At 40.9% G+C, this 25,021-nt stretch overlaps 1 protein-coding gene across 1 annotated transcript in view; it reads left to right on the top strand.

Moving 5' to 3' along the window:
• Nucleotides 1–25,021, top strand: part of LOC126094492 (von Willebrand factor A domain-containing protein 8) — a 268,216-nt gene that overhangs the window by 195,775 nt on the left and 47,420 nt on the right. The window contains exon 25 of the mRNA XM_049908901.1: nucleotides 4,855–4,988. Within this exon, the coding sequence (XP_049764858.1) occupies nucleotides 4,855–4,988 (134 nt within the window). The remainder of the gene's footprint in view (nucleotides 1–4,854; nucleotides 4,989–25,021) is intronic.

Below are 25,021 nucleotides of genomic sequence, written 5' to 3'. Positions count from 1 at the left end.
ACTAATGTAAACAACAACAAATGTGAACACCATCTGAAGATGAAACTATCTGTTCTAAACAGGTGTACATAAATAACACTATTAACAGTGGCTGGTTGCTGTTTCCTGTTTTGCAAGAATTGACTTGTAAAAGCTTTTGTATTGGCACTTAGAACCAATCAGTTTCCTGCTATGATATGAGAATGTTCTGAATAAAGTATGAAGTGTGATCAAAAACTACAGTGAATGAATTTTTTTAGCTGCAACTACTGATGCTATAACTATTTTATGTAATTTGCCTGACAGCCTGATCTGTTGAGACACGCAGTGCCAAGTGGGAACACATTCTGATTTGTCAGTCACCATCCAGAGACGTTAAAGTGAGGTTATGTTTACTGCAACTCTCACATGTCATAGATTTTGAACAATGCCTGAACATTAAGTTCTGTCTCAAGTTGGAAAAAAGAGCCAAAGAGACTCATGAAATGTTGAAATTGTTGTATGGAAATAATGCTGTAACTCTGAAGACTGTTTACAAATGGTATGACCAATTTAAAAGTGGAAATGAGTGGATAGAAGATGAGCAACATTTTGGACATCCATTAAACTCAGAAACAGAAGAAAATGTGCAAAAATTGTTTGTTCAAAAAGATGAATAATTATTTGAGAGCTTACTAAGGAACTTAGCTTCCTTCTTCCCTATGACAATGAGTCATGCATCTTGCATGGGCCCAATAATTTACTAATAAGATGAATGAGTGCAAAATTTGTTCCCAGAGTTTTGGGTGATGAACGGAAGGAAAATTGTGTGTCAGTTTGCACAGAGTTGAAGGATCATCTTCATCCAGATCTGGACTTCATGTCCAAAATTGTAGCTGGAGATGAAACTTGAGTCTGTGGGTATGATCCTGAGAAGAAAATTCAGAGCTCCCAATGGAAAATCGGTGAATCTCCTTAGCCTAAAAAGGCACATGGGTCAAAATTAAATATCAAAGTCATACCCATTTGTTTTTGGGATATTGAAGGCATAGTGTGTTCACAGTTCAAAAAATGGCTCTGAGCACTATGGGACGTAACTTCTGAGGTCATCAGTTCCCTAGAACTTGGAACTACTTAAACCTATTTAACCTAAGGACAACACACATATCCATGCCCGAGGCAGGATTCGAACCTGTGACCGTAGCAGTTGCGCGGTTCCAGACTGTAGCACCTAGAACCGCCCGGCCTCTCCTGCCGGCGTTCACAGTTCATTCCAAAGGGACCACCTGTAAATGCCAACTTTTACAAGAGCTTACTGCAATGTTTGAAAAACAATGTATGAAGAAAGAGAGCAGAAAAATGGGCTAGTGGCATTCTTCTTCATCATGACAATGTGTCATGCCACACCTCACTTTTGAGGTTTTTGACCAGAAAAAGTGTTCCTGCCTGCCACATCTGCCTTACATACCAGATTCAGCACCAAACGACTTCTGACTCTTCCCAAAAAGGAAACTGTGCTTCAAGGAAAATGTTTTGACACCATTCCTAACGTTGAGAGGGCCATTACAGAGCAGCTGAGTGCCCTTCCAAAAGAAGTCATCCAGAAATGCTTCCAGTCATGGATTCAAAGTTGGGATGGATGCATTCCTAGCCAATAACAGTTCTTTGAAGTAGATTAAATCAAATTCTTTGTAAACTTCTTGCTTTGTTTCTAATAAAATTAGTTACCATATGTTTTGATCACATTACATATTTTATTTTCTAATTATTGTTCGTGGTGATGCGGTGGGCAGCATAATTCTGCGGTATCAGAATACGTTCTCAATTTTTTGAATGCAAATCAGTTACATTTTAACAGAGATAAGCTGCTTATTAATTTTCCTGATAAATGTTCTTTAATCTTAAATCCGCTTAGATACTCCAGTGGACTCTTTCTCCTCACCACTAAGTACAAAAGATCAGACTCTCCCAACTTGTGATTCATGACCTTTTACTGTGTAGCTTGGTCATGTGGAGCATGCCACAAAATGTCCAGGGTTCCAAACATGATTTCAGAATATGACACATCTGACTTTTTAACATGAACCTATCCTAGTCAGTACCTGAAACTGTGGGCAATATCAGCTCCCTGTACCAGTAATTTGGGCCATACTAGAGTGGTTACCATATTTTTCCCAGTTAGTGAAAACAAGAGTAGGAACATCTGGTCACTGAATCAACTTGTGTACAAACAGTTTAAATTGGCAGTGGTTGAAAAATTTTATTTCTATTTTATATTGGAGAGCCTTATTGTTTACAAAAGACAAACTAGTGCTTGAATTAGTGAGATAAAATTTTATTCAACATCACCTCACAATTTATATTGGAATAAAGTAATACACTACAAAAAAGAAGCACATGTTGCTGAATAGAAGCCCTGTACTTTATCAGTGCTATGTGCATGGTGCAGCCTTAAACCATTCACGAACACACACATCCCTGGTTCTCCTCGCGTGTCAGGGTTTCATGAAACTAATGCAATGTTTTCATGTGCTCTGCTTCTCAACCTACAATTGTCATTACGTGACGATAAACATTTTTCAGGTAGGCTATTTTTCTAGCACTAGAGTAACAAGCTGTGATCTGGGCATAGTGGTACATGCCTTAGATTCTCCTTGCATGCTCTCACAAAAGACACAAACCACATAAGCATAATTGGGTGTAGCTGCAAAAACTTTCCTGAAGATAGCTGAAGTGTCTTCAGTAAACCAGTAGTTCAGAAATATGAGTAGTTTCATGCCACAACATTGATCAACTTTTCTCAGTTTGACATGATTAAGGCCACACAATTTGTGCAAGATCATACAATATCACAACTGCAAAGATGATCCATTATGTATACTGTTGCAAAACAAGAATCTGGAGGCTAGAGATTGCAAAGATTTCACAAAATTTGTTAGCAACATATATTGGAAGCTTGGTAGGAGTTCAGAGTCATGTAATCATAGTGCAGGAAATGATTTTGACTTCAGCAAGGAAATTATCAGAAGTAATTAACAAGATGTGGAAATTATGTGATGGACAAGCCAGTGTACTGAGCTTTGATGCTACTCACAAGTGTCAGTGTAAATTAGTTCAGTAGATTATACCAATCTATTACAAATGAATGATGCAATTTCATTAATGTTCCATGATGGCACTAAAAAAATCTACATAATACTCTGCAACTTTAGAGTCACACAGATAAATCACAAAGATTGTATCACTAATGCTCAGTGTGTTGCCCTTTTTATTCTCAGAGATCAGGTGTATGACATAGTAGATCTCACACTTGATATAAAATATCCCTATCAATATGTTTGGAAATAATGTTGAATTGCACTCATAAATCCACTGATTTCTAAATAAAGGCAGATGAAGGAAAAATTATGAAAGGTTCAGTAGAAAAATAAACAGCAACAACATTTTTTGGAGGATGTGGATACCCAGAAATGTATCTTCTAAAAAAATTAATGAATAGTAACCAATTTAGCATTTCTTAATTAAATTGATAGGACGTGTTAAATGGAAAATCTAGAATTGACAGAATATAAATACAAAGCTGTACAAGCATACATGACTATGAGAAAGATAGATACTGCCTTTAGAAAAATTGGTGACTTTTGGGGAAAAAAGTAGGTGGACAAATATAAAGAGCTTAAATGTTGAGCCAGTACTGTCAGTAGAAGGAAAGACTGAAAGATGTAAGAAATAAATAGAGGGGCTGTACAAAGTAAAAATAGTTGAAGGCAATATTATGGATATAATGATCAAGGAATCATCCTCTCCTCCTCCCCCCTCTGACATTAGTATAGAGAATACATATAACCTCTGACAGGCTTGACTTCAGTCTGCCATCAGCAATGGAGGGTGAATCTGAGAATACCAGCCAGTAATGTTGATGACACATCAGAAAAGACATTCAATAAATGTTGGTCAAAGATTCTGAGACAAAAACCAAATGGCAATACATACACAATTTTCTACCAATCATCAACTATTTTGTACTTCCTGAAAGTATTTGTGTGAAGAATAACCTTGCGCAGAAAAGAAATATGAATAATGAACAGCACATACAGGAAGAAACCTGAATTTTTTCTGTAGTGATGCTACAGAAGAATTCTGAAAATGATATGGGTAGCTCAGATAATTAATGTAGAGACTCTGGATTGGACTGATAGATATTACATTTATGATACAACTTGACTAAAGGTAGGGAAAAGTTGATAGGGCACATCCTATGGGGGAAAAAATAGTCATGTAGGTAATGTTGGGAAGCGGAAGTGGGTGGGGAGCAAGGCTTGATTGCAATAAGCAAGTTTAACTGTATGTAGATATGCAGAGATGAAGAGATAGGATATATTAACATGGGGAGCTGCACCAAACCAGTCTTCTGACAGAGACAACAACAATGGCACCAACAACAACACAACACATTCCTATGATAAAAAAATTTTTTAATGTGAAGCACGTACATTAAGAGTGTTTTCAATAAGGCCATGCATACATTGGGACTTAGCCAACTGAGGGAAGCCAGGGCAGGGCAGGGCAGCAAAGGAAATACTTTGCAACACATTGTGCACACATATTGGGAGGCATTGTCTTGCCCACCCCGTGAGAGCACGTGGTCTGTATGCCACCTGTCAACTGAGTGGCCTTCGCACAGCAAGCTGTCCCAGACACTATGCTGCCTTGGCCTGTTGTGCCCCATTCTCTGCCTGTTGCATTTACACCTGTGAGTCACAAAATTCTGCCCTGCCCTCTGTTAGTCACCCGCATCCCAATATTTGCCTGGCCTTAACGTAACAGTAAAAACCCCATAGTGCTCCTAACACTACTTTTATTCTTTACATAATGTTTTCTTTTTTTTTCTTTCAGGTAATTAGGAACATTCCTGCATCACAAGCTCCAGAAGATTTGGCAGATCCTAAAAAATCTGTGCCTGGTGCAACGGGCTTTCTCGAGGTGACCGACATTGTGAGCAGAAAGCAGAGATACATTCCTATTCCACAGTGAGTGTTAGATTGTATAAACCACACATTTTGTAAAAAAAAAAAAAAAAAAAAAAAAAAAAAAAAAAAAAAAAAAAAAAAAAAAGTGGTCACACATCATCAGAAATTCAGTTTATGGTACTTGAAGTTATCTCCAGCTCATTATTTCCCTATCTTTCTTCTTCTTCATCTTCTTAATATTATTGTTATTGTTGTTATTATTATTGCTGCCTGCCATATACACAATTCTTCATTATGCTACTATTCCATGATCACACCATAACACAGGGGTCTAATGGCATAAAAATAAAGTTGGGATTAAAACTGGTGAAGTTGCAGACAAATATACATTAAACAAATTTATCTGTAGTGTAAAGGCAAATAATTACTTACTTGTCCAAGATACCAACATATTTGGTAGTGCATCCCATGGAACAAATACATGAAATTATTCCGTACAACAGGCTTATGAAGTAGTATTTCAAGTCTGTTGTCCTAAGAATACTGTGTTTACATAATGATGCAAATGAGGAATATTTGATTTGAAAGGGATGTCATTATAGGATAGATCAGGGAATACCATAATACAATTACAATTTTAGCTACATAGGATATTTTGACAGTCAGTGCTTCTTTTGTTACATTCTATGTAGCAACAATATTTACCAAAGTGCAAAGATTTATATTTTCAGCAAACTACGTGAAGGGGCAGCTGGGTCATAAATCAATAATAGACTTGAAGAAACATTTAGCTCTGGCCAGAATGATGTAGAACTATAGCACAAGTTTAAAAGAAATTTGACCAGGCACTGGATAGATATGTACTTAGTAAAACAGTACATGGTATACAGTCCATGGTATACAGTAACTGTAAAGAAACTTCTAAAGATAATATTATGAAAAATATAGTTGCTGCTCACCCCCCACCCCGGCAGTGTAGTTGTTTATGAAGCTGATGGCCTCTTCTTTCAATGAAAATTTCTGTCCTCTGAGCTCAACTTTTAGCTGAGGGAACAAAAAGGCTTGCTTGGGGCTATATCTGGTGAGTGAGGATGGTGGTCAAGCAGTCCAAACTGCAAGTCATGGAGTTTCCCCATGGCAACCGATGAGGCGTGAGATGGCACAGAGTGAGCAACTGTGGCACCCAGAGTGCAGTCAGTTTTCTCATCCCTAAATTTTCAGTCAGCATGTGACAAACATGTTCTTCAGATGTGCCCATAGCTTCTCATATCTCTCGGCATAATTGATGGTTGTCTAACGCGATTTGGTGAACTTGATCGATGTGATCATATAGAAATTGACAGGAAAAAATAAGAGTGGAAGAAGATAGAAGTACTCAGATTAAAAAGGAGATATGGTAGGGATGCAGTTTTTCTCCTCTGCTGTTCAACCTGCATAGAAAAGAAGGAAATTCAAGAAAGGTCCAAAACTGGGATTAATGTGCAGAAGGCAAGGATATCAATGATAGGATTCACTGATGACTGGTAGTGAAGGAGAACTGGAGGTGCTGTTGAATGTAATGGATGCTCTGTAAGACCGAGAATATGGAGTGAGAGTTAGGCAAAATAGTCGAAAGTGTTGCAGGGTGTATATGACCCGGAACAACCGTGAGATCTGGAAAAAACCCAGGAATTTTTCATCCGGAAGAAAACTGGGAAAAACCAGGGAATTTTTTAGAATTCCAGCAATTTTTCATTGTTTCAGTTTTCAGTTAAATTTTTGCAATTTTGACTGGTAAGAACCAATACTCTAACAAAGGATATTAATGTATCCTGCTACTATACATGGCCCATGTTTACCTTTAGTGATTTTTATGTTTCCTCTTCGTTTACTGCTCTCACATCAAATGAAAACAAGACAGATTTCTGTGTCCGGGAGCTATCAAGTGAATTATAATACATTCACATAATTACGGAAGGTTAAAATATGTTACTAGTTTCAGATTTTATTTTATTTCCACCTTTCTGACTGTCAAGCATTAATCGCCTTGTAGAACAATAAACCTATTTTTGTCGGTTTGCTAAATACATTTGGCTTTTCTTAAGCTTTCTGAGGCAGTCAATTTATTTGAAACAAAGTGTTTAATTCCACACTATTGGCTAGTTTCAACTGTTTGCTGCATTTCAGGTGCACATTTTCATCTTCTAGCACGTATGGCATTATGGCATAATAAAGAACCGAACATAAGATAATACAGTACTGGTACCCCAAGAAAATTTACGCCCCGAAAACCACACTGAAAAGCTTCAGATCAGGTTGAGGCCTACGTCATTGGGAATATGGGCATACGAATGAGCATTTTAAGGCAAACTATGCATTTTAGTATGGTTCACAAAATTCCAACACTCTTGGAGTATCCTCTGATGTCTTGCTTCTTTTATGAAATAATGTAAGATCTTTTAATGTTTGACACATACGAACATATGAGTGTCCTGCGTCACCGTAGATGCGCAAGTGTGGTGATGCCTCTTATCTGGCACTCTGTAGCAACTGCTGAAATGAATCTATTTTTAAGAGGTCCCAGGAAAATATTGCAAATTGTTGTTGGAAAAGCGTTATTTTCAAAGTAAATTTCCTTTCACGCAAGATAAACTATTTGCAAGAATATACGATGAATTTTTTAAATCACAGAGCGTTTGCTCTCTTTTAAAAAACAACTCATTGATACCGAGCCATTTAGAAGAATTTCGAGCCCAGAAGATCAGAGATTTATGTCGGTATTAAAAATTTTACTGGCATATTTGTGTGATGTATCTTAAAGTGTAACATTCGTTAAACAGATCAACATTATGTGTGGAAGTTTAGCTTCTCGTGTAGCTTATTAATCTTTGAGACAAATATTATATGTGAAAGCTTTGCTTTTCTTGTAGCAACATTATGTATATTAATGTAAACCATTAACTTTTCCTGTTGGTGGAATTCAAATTTATACTTTCATAATATGAAAATATGCAGCTTACATGTTGCTGCACATCAAAGATCTTTCCAAAACGTGTTTTTCCCCCCTGAGTTTCATTTTCTAAAGTGCCAGGAAATTCTACGCTGCTGTATAAAACCATATCCATTCAAAGGATAAGTTTAAGAGTTCTGAGGGAAAGTATAGGGTCACTTAGGATGGAAAAAGTGTATTTTCACCCGGGAGAAAATGTATTTTTAACTGGGAGATCTGGGAAAAATCCGAGATTTTTTTTTTCCTTGTCCGCATATACACCCTGTGTTGGGAGTAGCAGAAATGAGATTAGTGACAAACCTGACATCAAACGTATGGGTTATGTAGTAGACAAAATGAAAGAATTCAACCATCCTATTAGCAAAGTAATACTGTATGTAACTGACAGAGAATTGAGGACATAAAACACAGACTAATACAGGCAAAGATGTCTACTAGTATCAAATTAATTTGAGAAGGAATTTTCTGAAAAATGTATATCTTGAGCTCAGCAGTGTACACAAGTCAGTCAAAAACAGTGGAAAGAAGGGAAGAAGATGAGAATCAAAAGTGTTTGAGATGCATTGTTATGGTAGGATATTGAAAATTAAGTGTATAAAATAAAGAAATGTATGGAGAACATTAACAGAGGAAGGTACAGGGTTACAAGACATGTTTCAAGGGATTAGCTTCCGTGGTACTAAAGCCAGAGGAAAAAACTATAGAGGAAGATCGAGATAAGAATATATACAACAAATAATTGCCAATGTTTGGTGTAAATGTCCTTGGAGACAAAATGAGATTGGCACAAGATAGAAAATCATGGCACACTACATCAAACCAAATTTAAAAAAAAAAAAAAAAAAAAAAAAAAAAAGGCTGCCCCTCCGCACCCCACTCCCACCACCCTAGAAAAGAGACTATAGAAATTAATTATGGACAGTAAAGCTTTAGTAGTAATGTCAGCTGGACAGATAATTACAAAAATCCCAGACAGTAAGAAAAACAATAAGTAAAGTAATCAGAATAAAAAGTTATTTATATCTATTGGAATTTGCGCAGCTGAATAAGTATTAAGGAGAAAAAAGGACATCTTACTAATAACTATATTTGCACATTCAAGAACAAATAAAATTACAGCGAACACAACAGAATAATTAGCGCACACAAAGAGTGTTAGACAATGTCAAAGAGGTCTATTTTACTCAGTGCACTTTGCGCCGTCACACACGAAATATATTGTTCACACAATTCCAACACCCCTCCTTGAACTTATATTTTGTGTGTTGCTTCCACAAGATAAACCAAATAGTCCCACAATCTTCTCAAACTTCTCCCTTTCCAAGGGTTTGATCAGAAGGTCCGCTAACATGTCTTCTGTACGCAGATAGTCCACGGCAGTGTTCTGTCGCTCTACGTGGTCCCGAATGAAATGGTGCCGTATATCAATATTCTTTGTCCTAGCACTAGTAACATCATTTTTAGCTAGGTTTATGGCTCCCTTATTGTCACAGAAGATCGTTGTAGGTTCCTCAATTAAATTGGGTTCTATTTCACTTATTAATGTTCGTAGCCATAATGCTTCCTGTGTGGTGTAAGATAGTGCCATATACTTGGCCTCTACGGTGCTCAATGCAACAGTTTTTTGCTTTTGACAGGACCATGATGTGAGGCCCCCCATTAATTTAAAACAGCAGCCAGTGGTGGAGTATCTGTCTCCCAATTCACTCCCCCAGTCCGCATCACTATATCCCTCTAGTTTTGCGTTACCATCTCTATGCTATTTTAACTCATAGTTTGAGGTTCCTCTTAGGTATCGGAATATCCTCTTTACAGCTTTCCAGTGCTTTTCCTTTGGGTCTCTGCAATATCTGCTCACTGCATTGGTGGCAAAAGCAATGTCGGGTCGTGACATTTGAGACAAATATAACAGACTCCCTACTGCTTCTAAATAAGGAACATTCTTGTCACATTCCACATCAGTCTCATTTACACTTAACTTCACTCCTACTTCCATTGGAGTACTTATGGGTTTGCAATCACTCATGCCAAATTTCTTTAATATTTTTTCCGTGTATGATGATTGACTTATGCTCAATTCTTGTCTTTCTTCATCCTTAGTAATCTGCATACCTAAATAACATTTGACTTCTCCCAAATCATGCACCTTAAACTTGGTTTGCAGCTGTTTCTTGAAAATTCTCATTTGACCTTCACTTTCAGTCAGGATAAAGAAATCGTCCACCCATATCGCCATTATTATTATTTCTTCTTTTCTCCCTTTATAGTAAATACTGGGATCTGCCTTAGATTGCTTCATATTCATATTTATTAGAGTTTCATGTAGACATCGATTCCAGCAACGTCCACTTTGTTTAAGTCCATAAATACTTTTTCTCAAACGCCAAACTTTTTACTTTCTGGCCTGGTTTTTATGGCTTCCCTTGGTGGAATGATATATATCTCCTCCTCCAATTTCCCATTTAAATATGCCGTTTTAACATCCATATGATGAATTATTAAATTTCGTTTTACTGCCAAGGCTAAAAGATATCTCAATGATGCATACTTGACTACAGGTGAAAAAATTTCTTCGTAATCTACCCCTTGTTTTTGTGAATATCCTTTTACCACAAGTCTTGCTTTGTATTTTGGTGATGAGCTTTCAGGGTTCTTCAAATTGAATACCCATCTTGCCTGCAGTGGTGTCTTATCTCCTGGCATATCTACCCATTCAAAGGTTTTGTTCTGATATAAAGATTCTAATTCTCTCTTCATCGCTTCTTTCCATTCTTGAGAGTTTGGGCCACTCATTGCTTCTTCTGCTGGTCTTGGCTCATCATTAAAAGACTGTGCTGTATACATCTCAAAATCCGGATATTCCTTCGGTTTTGGTACACGAGAAGAACGCCTTACATTGTTTTATTCATGTTTTTCATCCTCTAACTCATTGTCATCATAAATAGTATCCATTTGTCCTTGGCTGTCGTTTTCCTCTTCTTCACTTCCTATTTCCTCACACAAGGTTTCACCTTGTGAACTAGGTGCAGTTGACTTAGTGGTTTTACTCTCTTTTGAGTCCTTTCTATTTTCAAAGAATATTACATCTCTACTTGTGACAGTCTTTTTAGTCAATGGATCCATTAATCGGTAGCCCTTTGAATTTTCACAATAGCCTACAAAAATATACTTTTTAGCTTTCGGATCCCATTTTCCTCTTAGCTGTTTTGGAATATGTGCCATTGCATCACACCCAAAAACCCTTATATTGCTTAGATCAGGTTTCTTTCCTACCCATATCTCATAAGGGGTTCTATTCTTTAATGCTTTTGTAGGTGATCTATTGTTCAAATATACAGCTGTTGACACTGCCTCTGCCCAAAAATCTTTGGATAATTCAGCGTCAGTCATCATGCTCTTTGCTTTCTCAACAATGGTCCTATTAGCCCTCTCAGCAACCCCATTTTGAGATGGGCTGATTCCCTTTTCTGCCAGAAGTTTCTTCAATTTCTGGTTAATATATTCTCTCCCATTATCAGACCTGATGATCTTGATCTTCTTTTCTGTCCATCTTTCAACCATATTGCAATATTCCTCAAAGATATCTCTCACTTGGTCTTTAGAACTAAGAAAATAAACATGAGTATATCGTGAGTAATCATTAATAAACGTAAGGAAATAATTACTCCCACCTATGGATTCACACTCCGTCGGGCCACATACATCTGTGTGGATTAACTGTAAGACTTCTGTGGATTTACTCTTACTAGTCTTGAAGGGTAACCTTGCTTGTTTTCCCTTTATACATGTCTCACAAGGATCCTTGGACACACTAAAATTCTGTATTCCCTTTACCATATCCTTTATTATAGACATACTCTTTCTATTTAGATGCCCAAGCCTCCGGTGCCATAAAAAACCTTCTGCTGAATATACTGAATCACTAACATTTTTATGTTTACTGTCAATGGTATCCAACTTAAAAATACCCCTTTCGTTACTTGCTGTAGCTATAACTTCACCACTTTCACTGATTACTCTTGCACCCTGCATGTCAAAGGTGACTGTATTTCCTTTATTGACAATTTCCCCTACAGACAGCAGGTTAGTTGCCACATTTTTCACATAATGAACATTGTGTGCTGTAACCATATCTGATTCACCATTTACACTTACATGTAGATCTAGTTTCCCAGCCAGGTGACACTGGAGCTTGTTGCCATCAACAGTAGATATTCCCATATGAGTATTTTCTTTGATGCCATAAAGAAGTGATTTATCTTTAACAATATGCACAGATGCACCTGAGTCTAAAATCCATTCCATATCACGATTGCTCATCCCACCAAAAGAATAAAAACATGAGAGTGCCTTACCTTTGTTATTGGTCCTTCTCTCTGGGCTATCAGTAACATACCTCTTTTGCTGAGTGTCTGATCTTGGGCTTACTTTTTCTTTGCACTGAGACGCAATATGTCCCATCTTCTGACATTTATAGCACCTCACCGGTTTCTTCTTTTTGTTTTTTGAGTAGAGAGCAGACGCACCTTCCTTCTCCAATGTACAACAGCTTGGAGCACTCTTTACATCCTGCAGGATTTTCACCTTAACACTGTCGCCTCTGATTGGTATACCCGAGCTTTCAAGTCCCATAATCATAGGTGCATACCTTTCGGGCAGTCCTGCCAACAGCAATGTTCCTATCCATTCGTCAGCGATCTCGAATCCGATGTTTCTCAGTCGGTTCGACGTGGTTATTATTTTGCTAACGTATTCGTTTACAGTCTTACATTTGTCCAGAAGAGTGGTAATTAACTCACGTAATAATCCTACTTTTCTCGTAAGACCACCATCCTCGAATGCACTTCGTAAATTGTCCCAGACTTCTTTCGCTGTAGCAGCTTTTTCAGCATGAACATAATTCACCGAATCAATCAGTAATATCAATTTTGATTTTGCTTTCCTATCCTTACTTGAATAATTCTGATCTGTAGATTTCATTGTCCCAACTACCACGTCCCATAGGTCGTCTAAACGTAAATACGCTTCTACTGCGAACTTCCAGGTTGCATAGTTTTCGCGACCTGTAAGTCTTTCAATCTGTGGAATTTGTGCCGCTCTCATTCTTAACGGTAACTTGCTTTTTATTGGCGTAAAGAACACCGAAAAATAATGCGGAAAAAAATTGCGATCGTCTTGTAAGGATAACTCGCACTTCACGTAAATTGGAACTTTTCCAATACTTTCTCCTTACTATTTTATTGATATACTTATTCCAAATGCACGCTGGGCCCATAACCTATTGGAATTTGCGCAGCTGAATAAGTATTAAGGAGAAAAAAGGACATCTTACTAATAACTATATTTGAACATTCAAGAACAAATAAAATTACAGCGAACACAACAGAATAATTAGCGCACACAAAGAGTGTTAGACAATGTCAAAGAGGTCTATTTTACACATTGCACTTTGCGCCGTCACACACAAAATATATTGTTCACACAATTCCAACAATATCAACAGTAATAACTTGCTGCTTTTATGAATTTGAATCTGTAATGCATCTGTTATGAGTATGCCTAATATTGAAGACCAGCTTACAACTCTAAAAAGTCACGCATTTTATTAATATAAATAAAGTATGAGTTATGAAATCCACTCACTTACACACACACACACACAAACACAAACACACACCTGTGTAGCTACATTTTATTGACTGAACACCAATTTTATTGAAATTACTGTCCGTTAGGAATGTTTTCACTTTCTTCTTGAACTCTGTGAGAGACTGAAGTCCTGTTTAATAAAGAGAGAAGCCATATTTCATACTGGATAACTCCCTTTTCCGCACCTGTGAGGGTTGCTGTGGGCCTAGGACCTCTCTGTTTACTTCTGTCGTTTGTCATGGCTGTGAGTGTCTGTCTGAAGAAACTCTCTGTTGGCTGTGAAAATCATTAATGAGTGGCTACTTTGTCAAGTGACAACAATAATCCTAGAGTTAAACAAACAGCCACAGAGGTCCTATTGCTAACTCCATGGATCAGTATCACTGGTCATTTTTTGTAGTCTAAAATTTTTTTAATTCCTGAGATATTTACTCAGAAATAAAATAATATGTGTATAATGCCTCTAACAAACTGTGTATTAGTTTCAGCAATTTGCAGTATATGTGGTCAAACCACAGCGATACTCGGTATGTGGTGAACTTGTGAGAATGGAAAGTCAAACATTCTATAATGTAGCCTGTTACAATGCCTGTACACGTAAGTTGCATCTGACAATTTGAAAGAAAAGTCATAAGGTTTAATGCTGATGTAAAGAATAGAGAGCGGTGGAATAAAAGATGGTGGCTAAGTTATTCAAGTTGGAAAGGAATTCTGACGTATACAATACATTGTTTTGTAGTTTTGTTTTCACTTGGTCATGTTTTAGCAATTTTTGTGTTATATTCAGTGGGTTTCATTGTATCCACAAGAAAATGCTGATAACAACAAACCCTTTATTACTTCAAGAATATGGGTACAGCAAAACACTTGTGAAGGACTGGCTGCTGCACTAGTTCAAGACACATTGTCTGAAACTAAACATAGGATTGAGAACGAGGCTGGCCACGCCCAGCCATCGACCAGCTGGTAAAGTATACTACAGAGAGGCTGTGCGCATGTCCAAAAGTGGAGGTCATCTGCCAGTAGGTTGGTGTTGTGCAACTTCTGTGATGTGCTGTACAGGTGCACAACTACATCATGGGTGTTGAATCTTACATGGGTCACTACACCGCTCCCGCTCTGGGGGCAGAATGTTGCTGATTCCCAGACCAGGAGTGGATGGCCATGATGTGGAGAGGTGCCCACATTCATGGAGGCCTCAGAGGCCAGAGGGGAGAACAACTCCTGGTCAGCGAAGACCCTGGAATGTGGATGATACTGTTCGGCAAGCAGAGATGCCCTCCTAGGGGAGCACAAGTTGACAGGATCGGTGATGGTCATTCCAAGCTGGGATCCATCGCAGTGTCCTGTGGTGGTGGGGAATGAGGAGGTGACTCCACTACAGGATGAGGCCATGCAGGAGACATTGAACCAGCAAGGAATGTATCCACTGGCTGGAGGGGCACTGGAGCAGCTGATGGAGGCCGTGATATCGAAGGTGCACTGATGCAGGCAGAAATTGAGACTGGAACTCTGATGGATAGGAGGCACCCAGTGACCTGGGCACTGGTGAAGGCAGTGGAACAGCCAGGCTCATAGCTGATTTTGGTGGTGTCAGACCCACCAGCCTCCCATCTGGAGAGTGTAGACACGGCAGCCATTCTGATGCACAATGGTTGCTTGTAACCAGTGGGGGTATGACCGAAAGTACGCTCTCAGACTGCCATCCCTGGCAAAAAGCACAGTATAGTGGAATGGGATGGTAGGCAAGAATCTGGATGGAGTTGGTGGAGCAGAGTCGTGGCTGGCACCCATGAAGAAGTGTGGCAAGACTATGAGAACCAATAGGAGTCATCCAATAGGCTGTCGGCAGGGGGGGGGGGGGGAGGGGGGGGGGGGAAGTAACACCACCTCGATGGGAAAGTCCTGCATATATTTTTTCATCAGGGTCTTAAAAGTGTGAAACTGTGTGCTTGCCACACACCCCCTCCCCCCCTTAGATTTGGGGATGAAAGGGAGGGAAGCGAATGTGGCCAATGCCTGACTGACCACACACAGAAATTATGAAATGACTGGGGCAGGAACTAATGTCTGTTGTCAGAAATGAGAAGAACAGGGAGACCTTCCACAAAAAAAAATTTGAACTTCAGTAGTGGCAGAGGAGCACTGGACTCCGTATGTAAAATGCAAAAATACGTGAATGACAGTCAGCCAAAACACATTAAGCTACAGACCCACAAAATCCACATAAATGTGACCCCCAGGGTTGGGTTGCTGGAGATCGTGGAAACCTTGGGAGCTGCTTTTTGACTGGCACACTGAGGACATGCAGCCATCAAATGCTCCAGCTCCCTGTGAATGCCAGGCTGCTACACATGTCTGCAAGCCAAGGCTTTGGTGTGGGAAACACCCCAGTGACCTCATGCAACAGTTTTAAGATCTCCTGCCCCAAACTACTGGCAATGATCAGTGTGGGGGCTGTGTCATCTCTGGAGAGGAGGAGGACCCCCTCAAAGACTGAGAGATGATGGTGCAAGACAAAATACTTATGAAGCAGATGGGAAGCACGGCCTGGAGGATGAGAGGACTAATCCTGCTGGACAAGGTGGACAACCTGCATGAGGATTGTGCCAGGCACTGTGGCCCTGATGACCCGGGTACTAGTTATTGGAAAGCTGTTTACTGCCTGACGGGAGGCAACATCCAAATCAAAACACATGAGCTCCTCACTATCAAAATCGGGGTGCAGACTGAGGGGCAACCTGGATAAGGCATCCACGTTGGAATGACACCCATTGGGCTGAAAATGAGTGTCATAGTGGTATTTGGAGAGAAGCAATGCCCACCGTGGCAACCTATGCGCCGCCTTATTGGGGATCCATGTGGATGTACTGAATAAAAGGCCTGTGAGGTAGAGTGACTGTGTGGATCAATGCGAGTAGGGTGGGAGTGAGTGAATGGGTGTCATTTTTAGGTTTCCTCCTCACTGTATGACAACAATTTTAGATATTTTATGCACAGTCATTTCTTTTAATATGTGTAAGGGTGCTGATAGCCTTGGCATTGAGTGCCCATAAGCTCCAAACACACACACACACACACACACACACACACACACACACACACACACAGACTGAACAACGTATGGCTTGTGGTCTGTAATGAGTTGGAATTTGGTGTCATACAAGAATTCATGAAATTTGGTGACCACATACATGATGGCCAGAGCCTCTGTCTCAATCTGAGAGCAATGAACCTGTGCTGGACTGAGAGTGTTTTGGATGCAAATGTCATTGGCTGCTTAGAGCCATCTGCATTCCAATGGGGAGGATCGCCCCCACACAGTACTGTGGGGTGTCCATAGCCAAAACCAGTGGTTTGTTAGAATCAAAGTGGCTAGACACGGTGCCAACCTAAGGTGGTCCTTCAGCATACAAAAGACCTGGTTGCAAACCAGAGACCATACAAAAAAAGCACCCTTGTGGAGAAGAAGGTAGAGAGTGTGCACAGTGATGAATGTGCTGAGAATGAACTGGATGTGGCAATGGGTAAGCTTTGACCATGGACTGAATTTATGGTGACCATAAAATTGCATCAAAGTCACAATTTACCTGAGGCTTTCGTCAAGATAACAAGGGGTGTGGCCCATTTACTAGAGGAATTGGGAACCACAACCCTGAGAAATGTGAGCTGGTCTAACTCCACCTTGACTTGGGAGTGGAGAGCTATTGGAATCTGCCGAGCATGAATAAATCTCAGATTAGCCAACTGTTTCAAGGTTACATGGGCTTTAAAGTCTGTGGTGCACCATAGGCCTTCAACAAAATATCCTGAAATTCAAAGCACAGAAATTCCAGTGCTTCATAGGGATGTTGGCAGACACCAACTCTATGAGGCCTCTGACTGAAAAGCCAAAGGCCTGAAAGCCATCAAACCCAAAAAGGTTAGCAGAACTAGGATTGTGAACAGTAATAAAGGTGATAGGCTGATTTACTAATCTATAGGTAACATCAGATATGGCTTGTGGTCTGTAATGAGTTGGAATTTGGTGTCATACAAGAATTCATGAAATTTGGTGACCACATACATGATGGCCAGGCTGTTTACCATATCCCCTTGGGCGCCTGTTTACTGGTGACAGCAGAGGGGACCTGAGGTCTGAATATGTTCGAGCATTAAGCTTGGGAAGTACCATGCCGGTGTCCACCTGTAGTCACAGCTGCCATGAGAGAACCAAAACCTCAATAAAAAGCTTGTTGGACACCTGATCGGGAACTGTCCTCACATTGACACTTACTGGATATACATGTCCATGTTCTCTGATACTGCATTCTGTGCTGTTGATTGGCAGACTGCCACAGTGTGGCCTTTTTTCCGACACCTAAGATGGAAGGCTCAATGCTGGGGACACTCTTATCTATCAGGCTGGGAGTAACAGGATGCACACGACAGCAACAGGGAGCAGCGGGTGGAATGCTGTTAACATGCTGCATGGAAGCCACTAGATTGGCCAGCTTGCACAGCTGCTGTGTCATCCTCGCTGGACACAGTGGCTGCAGCTGGGCCACAACTTCACCCCATGCTTCCAGCTGCCAGCCAGCAGCGTATGAGACCTCACACCCTTGGACAGTAGGCACCACCACGTCGATGGAGGGGTTTTCTAATTGGAGGGCCAGAATTCCTTATAGCATTGTGAACCATGTCATCTGCATTAGATTCTTTTGATGTGGGTGTGACAAAATGGCACTTGAGACTAAGGCCAATGAGAATCACAGCGCAGACACAATAAGACTGATGGGGCTGTTTCTTGCGTTGGTAGGCTTCAAACCTAGTGATCACAACATATGTGGAGCAGCAACAGTAGGCAGACAACAGTGAGCATAAATTGTAAAAGGACAATGAAGAATGTTCCTGTAATGGGGCCAACTGCCACAACATGTGGTACAAGGTGGGAGAAATCCATGAAAAAAACAGTGCATGACATCTGTCACATATTCGTATACATTCGAATCTTCCGCCACCTAAAACATCAGGAACGGAGGAGAAAACACAACTGGAGGTGAAGATGGAGAGAGCAATGCTGGCACAGCTTGCCACATAACTGTTAGAAATTCTGTCTGCTGTTGCATCAAAGTTTGAAGCAGAGCTTTCACATCACAATAAGCAAAATGTCACAACCCAATGTGAAAAGCAATTTCACAATTAAACACATGAAAAACATTCCCATCCTTGTCACCAGTGTGTTCTGTCTACAAGACACACAGGTAATAATGATTACAAAACTTTATTACTTCAAGAATATAAGTACAGCAAAACACTTGCCACAGAGTTTCTGGCATACTGCTTCAAGACACATCTGTTGAGAGTAAATGTAGGACTGTGTAAGAGGCTTGCTAGGCCCGACTCTGTAAGCCTTCAGCTGGCTGGTATACTGCCACCATGGGGAGGCTGTGCGTGCAACTGAAAGTGGGGGCCTCTGCCTCTTACGATTTCTTTGGTGTGCTGTACAGCTGCTCGCCCAGATCGCGGGTGTGGAATCTTACGTGGGTCAGTACCAGTTTATTTCATTATTTTCTTTCTGCAAAAATTGTTGTTACATATCAACGTCTTGTTTAAGTTATATGAACTTTGGGCACGAAATATTTTTTTATTTCTCTCTTTATTTTTAATTTCCAACTGAGAATGACCATAAATCGTGTTTTTTTAATTTTTTTATAGGGTGTTACTTACAGTTTTGCGATTTTTGTGTTTTCCCCCCTTGTTTGTGTTTAGGTGACACACTTACTTCTTTCATCATTGTCATTACATGTGCATTTTATAAGATTTGTTCACCAAGCACAGAGTTTCTGCCACCATTATGTGTTGTTATGGTCGTGTGGTATTCACTTGTTTTGTAGTGTGTTTGTTAAGATATGGCATGCAGATTTGAAATGCAACATTCACAACATGATTATTTAACAAATACTAACAAAGAGATAGAGGGGCTGGCCAGTACTTACCTCAGCTCAGTACAACCGATAGATACACAAAAAACACAACCGAAAATTTACGTTCCTAGCTTTCGGAACAAATGTTACTTCATCAGGGAGGAGAGAGGGGAAAGAAAGGGAAGAAGGGAAAGTGGATTCAGTTACTCACAACCCAGATTATGAAGCAACAGGGAAAGGAAAACAGGGAGGGTAGCAAGGATGGAGGCATGATTGTCAGGGGGGAAGCCAAAGGTATTCTACTGTACGTACTGTGCCAGCTTCAAACCAAAGAGGATGCATACAGAAGTAAAGAGGTATACAGTATAAAGATAAACACAACTATGTAGGATGAAAAGATGCGTGAATGGCTAAAGATGAAAGGGAAAGAGGAGAAGACTGAAGAGTAAATGGGAGTGAGGTTGTTTAACGTAGGTTCAGTGCAGGGGGATGGCGGGATGAAAGGATGTGTTGGAGTGCAAGTTCCCATCTCCGCAGTTCAGAGGGACTGGTGTTGGGTGGGAGAAGCCAAATGGCACATACGGTGTAGCAGGTTCCTAGGTCCCTAGAATTATGCTGGAGGGCATGCTCTGCTACTGGGTATTGGACATCTCCTAGGCGGACAGTTCGTCTGTGTCCGTTCATGCGCTCAGCCAGTTTAGTTGTTGTCATACTGATGTAAAAGGCTGTGCAGTGCAGGCATGTCAGCTGATAAATGACATGTGTAGTTTCACATGTGGCCCTGCCTAGAATTGTGTATGTTTTACCAGTAGCGGGGCTGGAGTAGGTGGTTGTGGGGGGATGCATGGGGTAGGTTTTGCAGCGGGGTCAGTTACAGGGGTAGGAACTGCTGGGCAGAGAAGGTAGTCTGGGAATATTGTAGGGTTTAACGAGGATGTTATGGAGGTTAGGGGGGATGACGAAAGGCAACTCTGGGTGGTGTGGGGAGAATTTTGTCAAGGGATGATCTCATTTCAGGGGTTGACTTGAGAAAGTCATATCCCTGGTGGAGTAATTTGTTGATGTACTCAAGGCCAGGATAATATTGGGTGACAAGGGGGATGCTTCTGTGTGGTCTGGGGGTAGGAACATTGTTGTTGGACGGGGAGGAATGTATTGCTCGGGAGATCTGTTTGTGGACAAGGTCTGCAGGATAGTTGCGGGAGAGGAAAGCACTGGTCAGGTTATTGGTGTAATTGTTGAGGGATTCATCACAGGAGCAGATACGTTTGCCACGAATACCTAGGCTGTAGGGAAGGGAACGTTTGATGTGGAATGGATGGCAGCTATCAAAGTGAAGGTACTTTTGTTTGTTTGTGGGTTTTATATGGACAGAGGTATGGATGTGAGCTTCAACAAGATGAAGGTCAACATCCAGGAAGATGGCTTGGGTTTTGGAGAAGGACCAGGTGAAATTCAGATTCGAAAAGGAGTTGAGGTTATGGAGGAAATTAAGGAGTGTTTCTTCACCATGAGTCCAGACCACAAAAATGTCATCTATAAACCTATACCAGGCCAGGGGAAGCAGCTGTTGGGTCTTCAGGAAAGCCTCCTCCATGCGGCCCATGAAGAGGTTAGCATAGAACGGAGCCATCCTGGTTCCCATGGCCGTTCCCCTGATTTGTTTGTAGGTTTGGCCTTCAAAAGTGAAGTAATTATGGGTTAGGATGAAGTTGGTAAGCGTGATAAGGAATGAGGTTTTTGGAAGATCTTCGGGTGGGCATTGGGAGAGGTAGTGCTCAAAGGCAGAGAGACCATGGGTATGTGGGATGTTTGTGTAAAGGGATGTAGCATCTATGATGACAGGAAGGTTTCAAGTGGGAGAGGAGTGGGAATGGATTTGAGGTGTTCTAGGAAGTGGTTTGTGTCTTTGATGTAGGATAGGAGTGTGCAGGTGATAGGTTGGAGGTGTTGGTCTACCAGAGCTGAGATACGTTCTGTTGGGGCTTTGAAGCCTGCTACAATGGGACGGCCAGGATGGTTCTCTTCGTGGATTTTGGGTAATAGGTAGTAGGTAGGAGTACGGGGCTCAGGTTACCAACTTCATCCTAACCCATAATTACAAAATTCAACCACACTGCCCTGGTTAAAGATCTCCTCTCATTCACCCGGAACCTCAACTGGAAATATCACTTCACTACCCAAGCACAGCCCCCAAATACTAGACCCAGTGTTGAACCCTGTCTAGAACAGTTCCGACTACCTTCTCAAAGGGATCCTCCTCCCCTCCCCCAAAACCATCCCTTTCAGACATTTCAGGAATTCCTCACATCCAGTGTTGCCTCCCAGTCCTTCTTGAAGAACATCCCGACAACCCCCAACACCACCCCAGCTGAATCCCGTGCCATTAAGAAGCTGAAAACAGACAGCTCTATTGTCATCCTCCCGGCGGATAAAGGCTCCACAACTGTGGTACTTGACCATGTGGAGTATGTGGCAGAAGGACTGCGTCAACTCTCCGACACCTCAACCTACAAAGCTGTTACCCAGGATCCCATTCCCTCCATCCAGACTGAGCTGCAGAAAATCCTAAAAATCCAAGGTCCCTCACAAGGCCTCACAATGGCTACCATAGACTTACTCACTCCACCTGAGCCCCGTACTCCTACCTTCTACCTATTACCCAAAATCCACAAAGAGAACCATCCTGGCCGTCCCATTGTAGCAGGCTTCAAAGCCCCAACAGAACGTATCTCAGCTCTGGTAGACCAACACCTCCAACCTATCACCTGCACACTCCTATCCTACATCAAAGACACAAACCACTTCCTAGAACACCTCAAATCCATTCCCACTCCTCTCCCACCTGAAACCTTCCTGTCATCATAGATGCTACATCCCTTTACACAAACATCCCACATACCCATGGTCTCTCTGCCTTTGAGCACTACCTCTCCCAATGCCCACCCGAAGATCTTCCAAAAACCTCATTCCTTATCACGCTTACCAACTTCATCCTAACCCATAATTACTTCACTTTTGAAGGCCAAACCTACAAACAAATCAGGGGAAAGGCCATGGGAACCAGGATGACTCCGTCCTATGCTAACTTCTTCATGGGCCGCATGGAGGAGGCTTTCCTGAAGACCCAGCAGCTTCTTCCCCTGGCCTGGTATAGGTTTATAGATGACATTTTTGTGGTCTGGACTCATGGTGAAGAAACACTCCTTAATTTCCTCCATAACCTCAACTTCTTTTCGAATCTGAATTTCACCTGGTCCTTCTCCAAAACCCAAGCCATCTTCCTGGATGTTGACCTTCATCTTGTTGAAGCTCACATCCACACCTCTGTCCATATCAAAACCACAAACAAACAACAGTACCTTCACTTTGATAGCTGCCATCCATTCCACATCAAACGTTCCCTTCCCTACAGCCTAGGTATTCGTGGCAAATGCATCTGCTCCTGTGATGAATCCCTCAACAATTACACCAATAACCTGACCAGTGCTTCCCTCTCCTGCAACTGTTCTGCAGACCTTGTCCACAAACAGATCTCCCGAGCAATACATTCCTCCCCGTCCAACAACAATGTTCCTACCCCCAGACCACACAGAAGCATCCCCCTTGTCACCCAATATTATCCTGGCCTTGAATACATCAACAAATTACTCCGCCAGGGATATGACTTTCTCAAGTCAATCCCTGAAATGAGATCATCCCTTGACAAAATTCTCCCCACACCACCCAGAGTTGCCTTTCGTCGCCCCCCCTAACCTCCGTAACATCCTTGTTAAACCCTACAATATTCCCAGACTACCTTCTCTACCCAGCAGTTCCTACCCCTGTAACTGACCCCACTGCAAAACCTACCCCATGCATCCCCCCACAACCACCTACTCCAGCCCCGCTACTGGTAAAACATACACAATTCTAGGCAGGGCCACATGTGAAACTACACATGTCATTTATCAGATGACATGCCTGCACTGCACAGCCTTTTACATCAGTATGACAACTAAACTGGCTGAGCGCATGAACGGACACAGACGAACTGTCCGCCTAGGAGATGTCCAATACCCAGTAGCAGAGCATGCCCTCCAGCATAATTCTAGGGACCTAGGAACCTGCTACACCGTATGTGCCATTTGGCTTCTCCCACCCAACACCAGTCCCTCTGAACTGCGGAGATGGGAACTTGCACTCCAACACATCCTTTCATCCCGCCATCCCCCTGCACTGAACCTATGTTAAACAACCTCACTCCCATTTACTCTTCAGTCTTCTTCTCTTTCCCTTTCGTCTTTAGCCATTCACGCATCTTTTCATCCTACATAGTTGTGTTTATCTTTATACTGTATACCTCTTTACTTCTGTATGCATCCTCTTTGGTTTGAAGCTGGCACAGTACGTACAGTAGAATATCTTTGGCTTCCCCCTGATAATCATGCCTCCATCCTTGCTACCCTCCCTGTTTTCCTTTCCCTGTTGCTCCATAACCTGGGTTGTGAGTAACTGAATCCACTTTCCCTTCTTCCATTTCTTTCCCCTCTCTCCTCCCTGATGAAGGAACATTTGTTCCGAAAGCTAGGAACGTAAATTTTCGGTTGTGTTTTTTGTGTATCTATCGGCTGTACTGAGCTGAGGTAAGTACTGGCCAGCCCCTCTATCTCTTTGTTAGTATTTGTTTCACATCTTGATATGAGATTTTCCATTAATCATTTACAACATGATTATTTGTACACCAAGTCATGTATTTTCTTTGTACCTACCATTTTAACTTCATAAAACAATATTTAATATAAAATTCAACTAAGTGTGTTTGGCATATAAAATAATACCCAGCTTTGTAATCATAACTTTAAACAACATGACGTGCAGCACAGCAAACAAAACATAAAGCCAAAATCATGTGGGTGAAGTAAGAAATCTGGTATCCGTATTTCAAAAAACAAGCATTGGATATTGTACTATACAAATTGCTTATAGAACTAGCATATGATATAAAGTATAGATGATTTTTTAATAAGTTAATGCATAGGGTTAGAACAGATGCAGAACTGTAATAGAAAGAAAACCAATAATCCAACAAAAGAAACTCACAAAAATGATAAGGACACAAATGCTTATCGTCACAACATCAATATAACAAACACACCTTTCACAAAAGGGTGATAGATCTAACAGACATAAATTTATCTCAACAAGAATGCACCCTGCTTCGAAAGGGTCCCAAACGTACATAAACACAGTGGTGTCCCACAGAACAATAGAGAATATTGTAGCATCAACTGAATACTTCATAAAGAAACAAGAGGGACTGAACACATCTGAATTCAATGCAACTTAACAAGAAAACTAATCACCACAGAAATAAAACACATAATCCAAGAGAACAAAACCACCTTAAAAGAAAACATAATAACAACTGAAGATAAAATCTGCAGAAAGGTACTCAAAAAATTAATGCAGGAGAATGCCATTATCTCAAAATCTGATAAGGGCAGTTCAACTGTACTCTTAAAAGAAAAGGAATACGTTGACAAAACATAATTAACAAGTGATCCAAC

This window comes from Schistocerca cancellata, chromosome 8, assembly GCF_023864275.1.
Source record: "Schistocerca cancellata isolate TAMUIC-IGC-003103 chromosome 8, iqSchCanc2.1, whole genome shotgun sequence".
NCBI lineage: Eukaryota > Metazoa > Arthropoda > Insecta > Orthoptera > Acrididae > Schistocerca > Schistocerca cancellata.
Note: the sequence above shows the minus strand (reverse complement) of the source record. Positions and strands in the feature narration are given on the sequence as shown.